Source organism: Ursus maritimus, unplaced genomic scaffold (genome assembly GCF_017311325.1).
Source record: "Ursus maritimus isolate PB19 unplaced genomic scaffold, ASM1731132v1 scaffold_13, whole genome shotgun sequence".
Taxonomy (NCBI): Eukaryota; Metazoa; Chordata; class Mammalia; order Carnivora; family Ursidae; genus Ursus; species Ursus maritimus.
The window spans coordinates 22,608,243-22,624,679 of record NW_024423675.1 but is presented as its reverse complement, the minus strand read 5'-3'; the positions used below and the strand labels follow the sequence as shown (position 1 = coordinate 22,624,679).

At 48.3% G+C, this 16,437-nt stretch overlaps 1 protein-coding gene across 1 annotated transcript in view; it reads right to left on the bottom strand.

Moving 5' to 3' along the window:
* CCN6 (cellular communication network factor 6) overlaps nucleotides 1-14,734 on the bottom strand; it is a 23,879-nt gene extending 9,145 nt beyond the window's left edge. Inside the window, exons 1-3 of the mRNA XM_040628107.1 lie at nucleotides 14,619-14,734; nucleotides 8,354-8,549; nucleotides 948-1,218 (exon numbers count right to left, since the gene is read on the bottom strand). Coding sequence (XP_040484041.1) covers nucleotides 948-1,218; nucleotides 8,354-8,549; nucleotides 14,619-14,734 — 583 coding nt within the window. The remainder of the gene's footprint in view (nucleotides 1-947; nucleotides 1,219-8,353; nucleotides 8,550-14,618) is intronic.
* Nucleotides 14,735-16,437: the final 1,703 nt, after the last annotated feature.

Sequence of the window (16,437 nt, the reverse complement as noted above, 5' to 3'; positions counted from 1 at the left end):
TTTTGTATCATTATTTCATTTGCTCCTCCTGGCATGTCTGTAAGGCAGGAAGTATATATGATATAGTTGAGGCACGGAGAGGTTAAGCAACTTGACCTCAAGGTCACTCCGCATATAAAGCCCAGAATTGGAACCCAGCGCCTCCATTCTGAATCAATATAGTTTAGTCAGCACTCAGCAGGGGTGTCAGGCTCTCAACCCTCAACAGCTCCCACATTCAGTCCACGCTCACAGCCAGACTCCCGGGAGTAATGTGCCTGTCCCCGCAGTCCTTCCCACGGACTGACTCAAGTGTCCAGCTGACTCGCCTGTTTCTCTTCCCTTAGAAATTTGAATTTTTAATCCTAGGTAAATCAGGATCCCGAGTGATTGTCGAGGTGTCGGTTTAGAGGGTCTCAATCAGTCTCCAGAGCGAAAGCCCCTCAAACCGAGGGTCAGGCTGTGATTTGGGGTACCCTACCTTCCTTTTTACACATCTGCTGCAGTTACAAAGTACAGCGATGTGACGGTTATCTGGAAAGGCTGAGCTGAAGGCCGTCCGTCTGCATACCAGTTACACAGACTTACTTTGAAGCAGGATTGGTCTTTAGTGACAGAGGACGCGGAATCCGGACTGCGTGTGACAGCAGTAACAGCCGCTGTCACTGCGTGGCGCTTCAAGAAGTCAGCCTCTCTTTACATCACCTTTGCTCTGTTTCTCACGGAAAGCAATCGCCTAACTACAAGCTCACTTCGATGCAATAAAAATAACCCAGGTTTCTGACCACGTGTAAGCACCTGCCGGCGTCACACGCTGTGCCTGGGACAAAGCCGGTCCTGCCGGTGTGGGAAAACGACACCCCCCTCGCTTTGAGCCTAACTGAGCTGCTTATTCCCCAGGAACAATCCCCGGCGGCGACCCGCCGTCAGACCCGGGCTTCGCCCGCGGCCCCGCAGGAGACACTTACACGCGCACACCCCGGTCTCGAACCGAGGCCCGTCCGCCGAGTAGTCGCAGTAGAGCCCTTTGTGGGGGTCGCAGAGGTCGGCTTCATTGCAGACGTCCCCCTGCTGTCTGGCGCACACCTTACAGCAGCCGCAGCCGTCCCGCAGCAAGCTGACCCCGGGCGGGCAGCGGGGCTTCCGCCGAGGGCAGGTGCACGGCCAGCGACAGAGCTGTCTGCGAGGTGGCGCTGCGGCGTCCGCGGCCGCCCCTGCCTCCGGCGCGCTGCCGCAGAGCTGCGGAGGGTAACACGGGCGCCGTTAGCGTCCTGAACGAATTTCAGGGATGGACAAGAGGAGGAGACTTCCCCGAAGCGGGCGGGCTACAGTGTGGTGAGTTGGGACAACATCTATCAGCAGCCGACCCCATCCCTCGTTCCCAAACCTGCCTCGCTCGGCCTCCAGCACATCGCTTTCTTCCTCCTCCCTGCTCGCTGATGGCTCCTTGTCCCTGCGCTTTGCTGGGTCCTTCGCGCTCTCTTCATCCCTAATCGGAGTCCCCCCCCCCCTCCGTGAAGAAGACCTTTCCAGACTCTCCCCTCACTCGATCTGTATCTCCCGCCACACCTGCCTTCTGGACTCACGCGCAACCGGCCAGATGTCCCCATGGAGAAATGAAAGGCCAAGGTCAAACTCCAAAGTTTCCCTCCCCATCTACTCTTCCAGGCACACCCCGCTTGAGCACACGCCAAGTTCATTTTTTCAGAAAACCTTGGGGTCAGGTCCCTCTTGACTCTTCTCTCACATTTCACCTCCCGCCCCTCAGTAAATCCTGTTGGGTATGTCTTTAAAATGTACCCACTCTAATCATTTCTTAACACCCCCACTGCTATCGTAGTGATCCAAGCCACAATTACTTCTCACATTAGATGATTATAATAGTCTCCTAAAGGTTCTGCTTGCTTCCCCTTTGTCCTCTATAGCCTGCACTCGGCAGAAATGTTAAAATAAAATAAGCTACAGCGCCTATAGCTAGCGATACTGTATTATATACTTTAATTTTGCTGAGAGAGTAGATCTTATGTTAAAAGTTCTTACCACACATAAAGAATAATAAAGGCGACAGGAGGAAACTTTGGGGGGTGATGGATATGTTTATGGCTTTGGTAGTGATGACAGTTTCATGAGTATGTACTCATCCCGGAGTTTATCAAATGGCATACATCGAATATGTGTATCTTTTTACAATCATACTTCAATCATGTCACTCCTCGCCCAGAAGAGGTGGCTTCCTCATGGTTCCCCATTTCAATGTAAAAGCCAAACTACCAGGCTCAGTCAATTAAGCGGTTAAGGTCTGCCTTCAGCTCAGGTCATGATCCCAGGGTCCTGGAATCAAGTTCCACATCAGGCTCCCTCCTCAGTGGGGAGTCTGCTTCTCCCTCTCCCTCTGCCCCTCTCCTCTGCTCATGCTTATTCTCGCTCTCTCTCTCTCTCTCAAATAAATAAATAAAATCTTAAAAAAAAAAAAAGCCAAACTACCCTCTAAGGCCCTGCCACATCAGGTCCCCACTCCCTACCTTCCTTTGCCCACTGCCGTTCACCCACTGTCTTGCTTCACTCCACTCCACACCCACCTCATTCTTTGAACACTCCAAGCATGCTCCTCCCCCAGGTGCCTTCGAGGCTCACTCTTTCACTTGCTTGCATCTGTGCTCACATTTATCAGTGAGGCCCTTCTTGACCACCCTTTATATAATAGCACCCTGCTCCAGCCTTTTCCCCATAGACCTTCTTACCACCTATCTTAGTCCTATATGTTCTACTTGTTTATTTTCTGAAGCATGTATCAAGAATGTGAGCTTCTGGGGCGCCTGGATGGCTCATCCGTTAAGCGTCTGCCTTCAGCTCAGGTCATGATCCCAGGGTCCTGGGATTGAGCCGCATCTGGCTCCCTGCTCAGCGGGAAGCCTGCTTCTCCCTCTCACACTCCCCTTGCTTGTGTTCCCTCTCTCGCTGTTTCTCTCTGTCAAATAAATAAAATCTTAAAAAGAAAAAAAAAGAATGTGAGCTTCTTGAAGGGCAAGCTCTTTGCTGAGTGTCTGTCTTATCGCCTGTACTAAAATGTATTGACTGAAAGAACATGGGACCTCCTATGTGCCAAGTGCCTTATATGATTACATCACTGAACCTTCATTAGAACAGCAGGGAACAGTTACTATCCACCTATGATAGGCACAGTAATTCTCCCTTTAAAGATATCTGTGTTCCATTCCCTGGAACCTATTAACATGTTACCTTACATAGCAAAGGGGATTTTGCAGGTGCAGTTAAAAATCTTGAGATGAGATCATCCTGGATTAACCAGGTGGGCCCAGTGTAACCACAAGCATCCTTAAAAGGGAGAGAGGCACGGGGTGCCTGGTTGGCTCAGTCAGTGAAGCACCTGACTTTTTTTACAATTTAAATTCAATTAATTAACATATAGTGTATTATTAGTTTCAGAGGTAGAGTTCACTGACTCATCAGTTGTATATAATACCCAGTGCTCATTACATCATGTGCCCTCCTTAATGTCCATCACCCAGTTACCCCATCCTCCCCTCACATCCCCTCCAGCAACCCTCAGTTTGTTTCTATGAGTAAGAGTCTCTTACGGTTTGTATGCCTGAGCTCTCAACCCTTACCTTCCTTCCTTCCCTAGTCCAGCTCCTGCCACAAACCAGCTTTGATATAGAACAAACCACCTAATCTCTGCATCTGTCTCTCCTCTCCAGCCTAGACCTCTCTCCCTAAGCTTGCAACTCATGAATTTGACGGGGTGTATCCACTTTGATGCCCCATGAGCATCGCATTTTCTCCTTCCCACAACAGACCGCTCCCCAGCTAGTAGTCCCCGTTTTAGTGAATGGTGGCACCAACCCCCGAGTTCCCCAAGCCAGGAAGCTGAAAATCAACCTCACCTGCTCCTCTCCTTCATCCCGCACACCTGAAAGTCACTGACTTACGGGAAAGCCCAAACTCCTAAGCACAGCATTCAGGGCCCTCTTCATCTCTTGCTTGCCTTAGGTTCTAGCAAGTTCAAGTGTCTGCAGTTCCCTGCATATCCAATGCTGTTCCTTCTGCCTCGAACATGCTTCCCCTACCCCCACTCCTTCACCTGGGTCTGTTCAGGTATCACCCTTTCCAGAAAACATTTTTAAAACCTCTCCCGCCTCCCTTTTACATGTCCTCGCACTGAAATTATCTGTGTAAGCGCCTGTCTTCTCCACGTGCTTAAAGCTACCCGGCCTCAGGGACCTGTGGCTCATTTGTGGGTTTACTATTGGTGCCTAGCACAGTGCCTGGCAAGTAGTTTATATAATTAACTCTCAACTTTTATTTGATAGGTTGGAGGCCCTTGCACCGATCCAGAGATCTAAACCTCCTTCCAACTCAAAAATCCTACCTTGAAAAGCATCAGTTTGCAATGCCGCCATTCCCCCCTCAGCCTTTTGCCTGATCACTGGTAAAATGTAGCCCCCGGAGAAACCCTTTCAGCTACAATTCAAGCGGAAGATATGACGTGAGGATAGAGTTTGAGGAAACAGTGCTGGGACTCTGGAGAAGAAGAGGGACGGAAATACAAGAGTGGAGAAGGGAGTAGAAATAGTGTCTACTTCTCAGTTTTTCCCAGTTCAGCCATGGTTACCAGGGCCTCCCTGCCACGTTCAGTGGCCGCTCAGCTGGGCACGTGTTCGTGGAGTCTCTATGTCTGCCTCTTGCCCCCTTCTCTGAGACGTTTGACTCTTTCCTAATCTCTTCTCCCTTGGCTTTCATGACACCAGACCCTCCCAATTCAACCCTTCCCTCTCAACACACTTTCTCAATTTCTTTTGCAGATTCCTGTTACCCCACCTATGACTTACATTTAGACCAGTTGGTGTTTCGTGACCTTAATGTATTGCTTTTCACTCTCTGCACACCGCCTCTTAGCAATCTTAGCTTCAAAACTAAATTTCCATCCAGGATTTTTCCACTGAGCTCTAGAGCCATATAGCTGACTACCTACTAGACAGCACCACTAAAAAGTCCCGGGGAAAACTCATTCCCCAAACTCATCATCCCTCACCCACCTCTGCCCATTTGGACAGCTTCTGCAAAGTCTGGAGTTAGGAAGCCAGGAGTCATCCAGGTCATTGTCTTCTCCCTCACCTCCCATAGCCATTCAGTGTCTAATGCTTAGTGTCCTCATATTCCTAGAACTAGTCACTCTTTCGCTGTTTGCACTGCTACTGAGTGTGATTGCAATACGTTCCTTCCTCAAGAATGACTTTCCAAATGAATCCACCACATTGCTGCTGGAGGGATCTCTTTAAAAAACATATCTGATCCTACTACTCCTCTCCTTAAAGCTCATGAGTGGTCCCTACTGGGTACACTACGCAGTCCAAAATTATAAGCATGCTGTCTAAAGCCTGTGCTGGTGTATGCCTTCCTCTCCAGCCTTCACTCTGAATGCACTCTCCTCTGCACCTTCCTGCTTACCGGACCCACCAGGTCAGTTACCTGCTCCATGCTTTTCCTCCTATTGCTGCCTCTTAAGGAAATGCCTACTCTCAACACTGCCCCCCTGCAGTCACCTGTTTCTCTTTCTAGGCTTGGAGCGTTTCTATATAATCTCTGAGGCCACAAGGTAACACTGTTGAAAATCAAAGATAAAGAGAAAATTTTGAAAGCAGAGTGAGAAAAAAGAAGCATTACATACAAGAGAATGACAAAAAGAATGAGAACTGTCTTCCCATCAAAAGGAGACACAGTGTTCTTCAGTACGTGCCTTGGATATAGCCAGACAATAGACTGTTCTTCAGTGCTAGAAAGAAATGAGCTATCAATCCATGAGAAGACACACGTATTACTAAGCAAAAGACGCCAATCTGGAAAGTCTACATACTGTATGATTCCAACTACTTGACATTCTGGAAAAGGGCAAAACCATGGAGACAGTAACAAGATCAGTAGCTGCCAGGCGTTGAGGGAAGGGGTAAGCAGATGGAGCACAGAGGATTTTGAGGGCATCGAAAAAACTCTATGATACTGTAATGGTGCATACATGTCATTATTCATTTGTCCAAACTCATAGGATATATATCACCAAAGTGAACCCCAACATAAACTATGGACTCTAGGTAATAATGTGTCAATGTAGGTTCATCAGTTGTAACAAATACACCATTCTGGTGGAGGACGTTAATAACAGGTGGTATACAGGAATTCTCCGTACATTCCTCTCCAATTTGCTGTGATCTTTTTTTTTTTTTTTTTTTTTTAAGATTTATTTAGTTATTTGGGAGAGAGAGAGCATGAGTGGGAGGGGCAGAAAGAGAGGGAGAGAGAATCTCAAGCAGACTCCATGCTGAGTGCAGAGTCCGATGCAGGGTTCAATCCCATGATCTAAGCTGAAACCAGGAGCTGGATGCTTAGCCAACTGCACCACCCAGGCACCCCTCCAATTTGCTGCGATCTTAAAGCTACTCTAAAAAAAAAAAATTGTCTTTAAAAAAAAAAAAAGGAGGAGGAGGAGGAAATGAACAAGAGCCAGTGCTGAAAGGGGGTAGAAAAAAGACTATCAACCTGGAATTCTATCTCCAGTGAAATTATCTTTCAAAAGTGAAGGTGAAATTAAAGCATTTCCAATTAAACAAAAACTGAGAAAAATTGTTGCTAACATACCTGCCTCACAAGGAATATTAAAGCAAGATCTTCAGTCTAAAGGAAAATCACAATAGATAATAATTCAGAAATACGAAAGAAAGAAGAGTCCCAGAAATGGCAAATAGTGGGAAAATATAAAGATAGATAGATATAGATATATAGATATTTCTTTTTTCTTCAGACATTTTGATTGTTTTTCAAAATTAAAATCTCAGAACAACAAAAGAGTCAGCAGACCCTTTTGGTGCAACAGAAAAGAAATGGAACAGAATTCTGTTCCAAACAGGCTCTCTTGGTGTAACAGAAAGAAAGGGTTTTGCCACCAGAGCTGAGCTTATATATATATATATAGAGAGAGAGAGAGAGAGAGAGAGAGAGAGATACAGAGTAATCATAGATGACTTTCTATCATTTATTTAATCCTTGAGCCTCAAACCTCCTCTGTAAAATGGAATTATTAATGTCCACCTTATAAGGTTATTTTGAGCATTAAGATAATAACTAAAGTACCTAGCACAGTGCTTGGCACATGGCAGATGTTCGACAAATGGTAGGCTTTCTTCCTCAAAAATTCATAATGGCAAAAGTAAGCAAAATAATACTTTCTTGTTGCTGTACTTCAACACCTTTTTATGTTTTTGGTTTTCTGGGTTCTTTTTGTTTTTGTTTTTTTTAAGTTTGGACACATCTCTCTGTAAGGGAATATTTGCTGTTTAGGAATACCTTGCAGGCTCTGCATTCACAACAATGATAGGCCTCTTCTCAAGAAGGTGGACTGGGAGACAGGCAGCCCCATCTCACTGCTGCTGGGGAAATGAGCCCTCCACATAACAGTGGAAATAATCGGTACCACTAGCATTCTTCTTAGGATTCTTTTATAATCTTAGATCTCTCCCTATAAAATAGAACACATTTCAATCTCTTGTTTCCTAAAAAACGATTTCCTGCCCTAATCAACTATTAACTCAAAGACACATTCCATGTTTTCCAAATCACCCAAAGGTTTCAAAAGCTTCACCCTCTGTGCAAGCAAGAACCTCCACCGTGTAAATAAACCCATAAACAAGTCACCCTGTTCTCACCTTCTTAGTAAAAAATACTAAGGCAATGAATTGCTCCTATTAAATTCAACTTCCCTTTGGTCTGTTGCTTAAACTATTTCAAAGTCTTCGTGGACTGATTCCCTTTCATGAAAAGTGAGAAACACATGACTTGAGAAAAGGCAACGCAACAGAACGTTTTAAAAATATAAATGTGTCTCCGAAGTGCTCCTCTCCAACAAGAACAGGCTTTTAACTGCAGAGGGTTGTCAGGAGCCCTTTTTCCAGTGGCTCTCTGCACGTTTTGCCCGCAGCCCTGGAAAGCTGAGCCCCAGCCCGGGGCCCAAACCAAGAGGCACCGCTCGGCCCGCCCCGCCAGCCAGAGCTGCCGCCTCCCAGATCCGTGGTGGGTGTCCTACTGCGCTCAAAAACATACATTATTCCAGTCTGGGAGCTGTTCAAACATATCGGAAGAAGGATTTAGTGCCATTACCCGCGAGGGAGAAATGTTTTCCACTTCTTTCCCGAAGCTAATAACCCAAAACCCAACTTTGCTTGGAGAGGAGAATGGCTCCCCGTTTGGCAGGAAGTCTTGCCACAAGGAATTTATGCCCCCGCTTCGCCCATCTTCTTCCTCCTTTCTCATTTCCGACCTGAAGAAACACGAGCCGAGGGGAAGCAGCAGGAGAGGGGCTTACCTGCGCCAGAGCAGCGCCCAGCAGCGTGGAAAGGAGGAGCCCCCACATGTCCCCCAGGAGCCGCGGCACTGGGAGGGAGGAGGCGGCGAGGCCCCGCACAAAGGGCCCCTGTGTCTCCGCGGCAGGACCCACGCCTCCACCTCCCACGCCCGGCTCTGTGCTCACACTCTCCGCCTCTGCTTTCGCTCTCAGGGACCTGCTTTAATAAATACCCTGTTTTCCTTCCTGCGACTGGCCTCCTGTTTACCTTCGCAGGGGCGTGGAGCGCGTCCGGAGGGTGTGAGGGCTCGCCCCCAGGACGGAGGAGGATGGGGCAGGGGCTGACTTTTCTTCGAGCAACCGTTCTGCCAGTTCCCAGAGATCAGAGTCTGCCCTTTGGTAAAAATGGTGCAGTCGGAGGCATTCCCCTTCCTCACCCTCAGCCTCCCGTCCACTCTAGGCTTGCCCTGCCCCAGGCCCTCCTGGCCCAGAGCACAGAGTGCTGGCCTGCTCTCCGTCCCCAGCCCCAATGGCGGCCTGCAATGGGGTTCTCCCTCCACAGCCATAACAGGGTTCCAAAGGCCCTCCCTGACTCCCCCAGCTCTGGATTCTTCCTCAGAGGCCCCCACCCTACCCTGCACTTACCTCCCTCACAGCACATCTCTCACCCCGGCTGGCTCGTGACTGGAAGAAATGGAGGCAGATCTGGGTGGACACCTAGAGGATCTGGCCTGAGAGAAGTTCTCTCTGTGGCCACAGTGCCATGACAGATGAAGTAAAGTTAACCCCAATCTTTTTGGGCTAAGATAAAACAATTATGCTAGTGGCAGTCGTTTGACAAATTAAGATTGGGGGAAGAAAACAATTTATTACAAGTCTGTACCCCCCTCCTTCTCAGTCTCACCTCCCTGGCGTGTGTGGCCACCCACCCAGCTCCTCTAGTGTTCGTGTGTGTGTGTGTGTGTGTGTGCGCGTGTGTGTGACCTTCCTTCATCCCACTTTCTCAGCCTTGGTCTTTGCTTATGCATCGATATGCATTGCATTGGAGTTTGTCTTCTTGTGGATCCTGCGTCTGGTCCACATTGTTGCCCCCATCCACGGGCCTATTTCTATTCTCTTTGACCCTTTACGCATCCTATCTCTTCCTGTTACCTTACCTCTCCTGGGCGCTCTGCTCACCTGTGTTTCGTTGGAGCAGTCCCAGTTATATAAAGACACCGTAAGTAAAGCCTAGTGCCGAGGGTCTGGGGAAAATCTGGGCTCTCTGCCAACCATGGGGAATCCGGGCTCCTCAGAGAGCCAGGGATTCCATAAGGTGCAAACAAACTCTACACAGATTACTAAGTAGTCAATTAAACCATAATTATAATCACGCCAAAACAGCAAGGAATACCCAGTGTGGTTTTGATGTCAATTCCTACTCCTTCCTCCCTAAGAAATAGGACGAAACCTCAGAACCACCTAGTGAAGGAAAATATATCTGTTCTGTCCAATCCAGTCTATTTCTTTAATCTTTCTGGTTTAACACTGTTTGATCTTTGGGTTCACAACCTCAGTCATTCATGTGGCACATGGGCCATCAGGATGGATTGTTTCTCATCTCCTGGCTGGTCCGTCCAAAGCAGAGGAACCCCAGCCAAGGACTAGTGTACTGGTCCACTCCTTCCCTCCTGTGCTCCCTGTTCCGAATGTGGTGCTGCCCGTATCTGTGGAGCCTTTGAACTTAAGGAGATTCATCTCCTCCCATTCGCTCTCTGTGAAATGTTGGTAGCAGCCGCCATTTTTCTGGAGATGTCTTTTCTCCCTCTGTAATCTCTCTGCACAGGGGAGGGGAAGGCGTCGTACTTAGGATCCTTGAGTCTTGGGAGGAAAGGAACATCTTGGTTGAGAACTAACTCGGGAGCCCCCTCCCTCATCGAAGTGTAGAGAGTTCATTGGCTCTGGGTTACTTCCTGTCACACATGTTTACACATCTCCAGCCCTGGGCATGTTCCTAGGTAACTATTTCATGCCTACTACAGAGGGACTAAGTGAATAGGATGTTTTTAGAAGTTGGGGCTGCCATCTTTGACTTCCAACGATGAGAGCTATCACGGGGTGCATCTTGTTCCAAGCACTTTCCTTTATTATCTCATTTAACAAAATGCTCCCCTGGCTAGGAGCCCGTTGCACAAGCGTTCAGCTCGTGATGTGCCTTCAAATACACATGGCATTGAGCATAGTTAATATTTGCATCATGTTTTGTGATTTACAAGGGAGTTTCACATTATTATCTTTATTAATTTCACAGCTCAGTGAGGTAGGCAAAAGCAGTATTAACTATCCTCATTTAACATATTAAAAACTTGAAGTTCAGTGATTTTGTACTTGGTCAATAAAACACACTTAATCCCTGCCCTCCAGAGCTACATGTAATCTACCGGGACAGAAGTCGCTAAACAGACACACATAGTAGCCATCACTGAAAACTGAATAAAGGCTAATAAAGAGCAAGAAAGTCTAAGAAAGAATGGCAGGGAGGAACTGATGGAGCTCAGGGGGCAGAGGACATCTCTGAGGAAATGGCACTTAGTGAGCGGAGAAAGGAAGCCAGCTGGAGAGTTGGGGACACTGCTGCCCCGGTGCTCTTTCCACTGGCGAAATGCACACCTCCGATGGTGATGAGCTCCATCCGCCAAGAGCACAGCCACTGCCCTTCCTCTAAGATGCCTGAAATCCTGCTATCGGGCACATCGTCACAGCTAGAATATTCCCTTCTCCCGGGGGGATTAGCCACCTAGACAGGCAAAGGTCCAAACCCACAGCTTCTTCCTTTTCTCCTCTTGACTGGCTGTGGGAGGGAGACGCTGCTGGTGGAGTAACACTGACAGCGCTGCGAGGGAGGGTCTGCATGTGCGTGCGTGGGACTAGAGGTGTGCTACTGACAGCGAACAATGCGTGCTCGGGTGTCTCCCCATCGGACTGACTCGTCTGGTGTTCAAGGCAACACTGCAGGGTGCGTGCATCCTCCTTTCACTTACGAGGAAACCGTGAGACGAGGCCACGTGGCCAGCAAGAAGCAGAACGGAGGCTCCAAGCCTTTACTCCCTCTGCTCGGCTACCGCTCTGCCTGGCCTATACACCCCACGATAATCTGCAGCACGATGATTGGTTGAGATGTTAATTTGCATTGAGTTCTCACCACTGTTCTTCCTGCTCCTTCCTCTAATCTCAAGTTGTTAGTGAGGCCTTTTATATTTCTCTCCAATCCATTCTCCAAGCAGAAAATGGAAGCCACTGAAAGGCTTTATCTCGTCTTTTTTTTTTTTTTTTAAGATTTTATTTATTCATTTGACAGAGAGAGAGAGAGTGAGCACAAGCAGGGGGAGTGGCAGAGGGAGAAGCAGACTCCCTGCTGAACAGGGAGACCTTTGGGGAGGGCACTCAATGTGGGGCTGGATGTGGGATGGATCCTAGGACCCTGGGATCATGACCTTAGCTGAAGGCAGGCACTTAAGCAACTGAGCCACGGAGGCGCCCCTTTATCTTGTCTTTCAGGGAGGCTTGATCTCCCTGAAGAGGGGAGGCTGAGAGAGGAGCAAGGGGAGTGAATGTGAGGCAGCTGAGAAGAGGAAGCCGGTGAAGCCCATGGGCTGAGTGAGGACTGGACGCTCAGGCCATCTGGTAACAGCATCAAAGCTCAGAGGGACTTGGTGTTCCATGATGCTTTCTGGGGACTGACCCAGCTTGCCATCGGCAAGCTCCCTGCAGACCTCGGTAGGCGTGTAAAGCTTCTAGTGCCGGTGCAGGCGTGGAGCGTCAGGGCGTGGGCAGAAAGCTCAGAAAGTGAAGACCAAAAGCCGGGCCTCTTTTCTGGACACCGGCTAAGCCTCCTGGATTGTTGCTCAGCCGCCAGTGGTGGTGGTGGTGGTGGTGCCTGTGTTGGTGTTGGAGGTTGGGGGGTGGGGAATGCACCAATGCGAGCCTAGAACAAATTTATCTCCAGATGGAGATGGGGGAAGGGTTCGGAGCCAGGTTTAATTGTAATTTTAATTAAAGTTTAAACAGTTATTAGATTTAATAAATTTTTAATTTTAATTTGAAGAAAACGAAGAAATGGACAGTCCCTATACTCCACTGCCTGATTTGTAGAGTCCCTCATACTTGCTACAAATACTCTTAAGTCTCACAAAATTGCTATTCTCCTTGGGTGCGTTCTCTGCCCTGAAGATTCACAGGCCCCAGAACCAAAACCACAGCCAGGACCTCTGGACCACCTGCTCTGGCTCTCTGCTCTCTCCCGGCGGAGCCTGCAACCAGATCTCTAGCAATTCCGCGATTTTTCCAGCCAGATTGACAGTGCAGGCATAACAGTGCTGAAGGACGTGTACATGGCAGGTGTTCAATGAGAATTTGTTGGTTATTTAAAAGGACTTCTTTTAAAATCACATGCTAACTACCATAGCTAAGCACAATGATCACTTTACATGCATTTATCCACTGCATCTTTATGCTCATTTTCTATTACTAATTATTGCACTTTTCACCTTTTTCCTATAATATCCTCATCATAAATGCAACTCAATCTTTTTACAAAGCTCTTGCCTCAAGAGTCCACCGTGATTTTTGTGCTACGGCCCGAGAGAGCAGATGTATTCTCTCTGCTACCTCCCCCAGCCCTCCAGAGCCTGGCTTCCCCACACCTGTGTGTTCTCTGGGGGCTGCCCCGTGCTAAGGCGCTGCTGATGGCTCCTCCCACCCAGCTTCTAATAAACCAGATCCAAGAACAAGCAGCCCCCGACAACCACACAACCCCCGCCCTGCCATCTGCGTGGGCCTCGCAGCAGCATCTTTTTGAAAAGAAGCAGGTGCCCTCGTTCCCAGGGCATCAAAAAGTCAGGCTGTGGCCCGAGGGAAACAAGGCCGAATACCTCAGAGGGATGTAATTCACTTTGTCGCTTGGCCTTGTTAGTCGGGTTTGCAGGGGGAGCCCTGTGTGGGAAAGAGGGCGAGTTAATGGAGAGGCGCCACTGAGGATGCCACAGGAGAAGTGGGAAGGGAGGAAGGGCGAGGACGGGGTATTTTCTGTACTTCTGTATGGGAGTGGGGCTCATCTTTCAGAGAAGCAGCAGCGTGCATAACGTGGTGTGTCCTTCCTGACCTTACAAATGACTGCATGTGTGACTCGTAACCCAGTTAGAAGCGCAGGCCCCTTGGTGGGGTGAGGGGCAGGCTGGACTTGGAGCCCGAAGACCCCAGTTCACATTCAAGCTCAGACACTAGGGAGTTCGCTTCCCCTAGCCCCAACTTCGGGCTTCTCAACCCCTCCCATCCCCTCCGGACACTGCGGCCACATTTACCTCCTTAATCACAAATGACAGCTCCTTACACTCCTACTCAAAACCTTTCTTTTGGGGCGCCTGGCTGGCTCAGTCGGTGGGGGTGGGACTCTTGATCTCAGGGTGATGGGTTTGGGCCCTGCAATGGGTGTGAAGATTACTTAAAAATAAAATCTTTGAAAGACAAGAACAACAACAACAAAACCCTTTCTTTCACTCCGCTTTGCATGCAGGTTGAAATCCAGCTCCTGGGTAACAGGGTAGGGGCCCTCTGTGATGCAGCAACCTTCCATTGGGCCTCTCCCCTCCTCACCCCTGTGCTCTAGCAGCACAGAACTGCCGTGCTGTGGGTCTCCCCAGCCTCCTGCCTTGGCTTATGCTGTGCTACCAGGAGAACCCTGCCCACCTATCACTGGTCTGGTGAACCATGTATATAAGTGACCCCCCCTGCCCCCACACCAAGAAGCCTTCCCAACCAGCACCCCAAAGTTCCTCAAGCCCTTTGTGCACCGCCGCTGGACCAGGTGAAATCTTTACTGCAATCATCTGTTTCCACGTGGGGGTGCCAGATTTAACTAATAAAAATGACAACAGCATTGAAAGGGTGCCCGCATATGGGACATATTTACACGAAAATATTATGCCTGGTTGACCCGAAATCCAAATTTAGCTGGGCATATGTTTATATGGATTTTCCCTCCTAGGCTATGTCGGGGGAGTGGAGACGGATGAGACTCATCGGCAAAGCCCTGGTACCCACGAAATGACCGGCAGATGCTTCATAATCATTATTTACTTTACGCGATCGGCGCTTGGCATTTTTAGCCTTAAAATGATTCATCTTACGAGCAAATGAGTAAGCAGCACACTTATTTTTACTTTGCCTTTTAAAATTAGATGCACTCCTGAAGGCTTAGAGTCGCTCCCTGCACAACCTAGATGGCAGTTTCTGACCTTCCAGGGCCCACCTGCGATGAGCACGGACGGACTCTAGATGGCGCAGTGGGCTAACGGAGCGGCCTTCGTGCGCGCGCGGCGGGCGCGGGTGATAAAGAAGGCGCGGCTCTGCCGCAGAGCCCTGCATTATTGATTGTGACGCTGCCGCAGAGGTGGGAGGAGCCCGCCGCCATCTCGCCAAGTCTGCAGCAGCGCCGACTTCCCTTCCAGAAGCTCTTCCTTCCCTGCAGCAAGTCCTATGATGTGTGAGGAGACAGCGCTCCATGGCACACGTTATTGTTTCCATTCATAGGAAGACCGGCCCTTTCATTAGTCAGAACCATTTTTATTTCGCATTGTCACTGTGAATAGCGGCACCAAAGAATAGCAGATGTACCTTGTGAAAGCTACTGCTTCCGAAATCAATATCTATTTTAAAATATTACCGAGTGTAATTAAAAGGCAATAAAATCGCGTGGGGGTGGGGTGAGGGCGTTCATCATCCAGTTATAACACGTTCTTATATGAATAGATGAAAATACTTTCGATGTAAAACAGTATCATTATATTGATGTGACCACGGCTACATTTTCAGCCAGCATTTTAACCGGAAACCTGCACATTCTATTTGAAAATAGATGCTCTGGAACTAAACAGTGGGTGGGGCTTCCACGCGATCCCTGGGCGGCAGCCCTCCCTTCTGACCAGTAGAGGGCGGTAATGCATTCGCACAAAAAGGGGGATCACACACCCAAATGATACATTTATGCAGCAAACATTGTGTTCTAACAGGAATCTTAAAATGTGTATTCGCTCACCAATCCTTTTGTTTGGCCAGCGCCTGTCTTTGAACATGGATTTGCTGATAAGAATGCTGCCTTATCCCCTTTCTTTGTGAACCACGCACAGAATGCATCCCGTATGGTCTCTCATTCCGGTTACCTTAGTGAAATGAGAGTTCAGAGACCGTTCAAAGCATCTTGATTCAAGAATCCTTCTAGATACTGTACTGAGAACCATCAAATATAATTCAACAACACTTGTTAAACAACTTCCCTTCATTGAGTCTTTCCAGAGCAGCAAGCTTAACTTTCATGAACACATTCCTCTCTTTGGGTACTCTTGTATCACCGGCTGTAACAATATGCAAAGTGTGTAATTACTGGAATACAGCCAAATGAAACGGACCAGTTAGGAAAGAAGCAAACACACACAGTGGGCCCACTAAACAGCATCCTCCTGCCATAACAGCCTCTAGCCCTCAGTGGGCTAGGATTTCAACAGATGAATTTTGAGGGGATACAAACATTCGTCCATTACCATCAGTTTGTTTTACAAAGGAAACGGGGAGTTAGTTAATCTGGTCGAGCGGTTCCATGGAGGTCAGTTATGAGAGCTTTACTTGAACCCAGAAAAATAATAATCATTTTTCCAAAGACCGATAAATATATATACTAACCTATCGCTTAGCCAACTCCACATGTAATGTGATTGAATCAATTGCTAAATCACATGCTGTCCTAACTTAAGACCTGGCAGAACAAAGCTGAGCTCACTCTTAGCCCCAGCAGGGTTGTCAGCTGATGAGTTTCATCCACAAAACACTCCCAAGAGTGAGTCGCATGTCAACATCTCAGAGCATGGAAAGCAACTCTCCGGTCCTGGCTGCTGGCTGCTGGCTGCTAGAACACCATCCGTGTCCTGTGCCAGTCATACAGACACTGCCCTTACCGGCCCCTCGGATTTTATGTCCAAACTCAGTATATTCGACTGTAGCCAGCAAGAATTTTAGTTCTGAAATTCAGGTACACGATAAATAGCATATATTTTTAGCATCCTGTAAATCCAGTT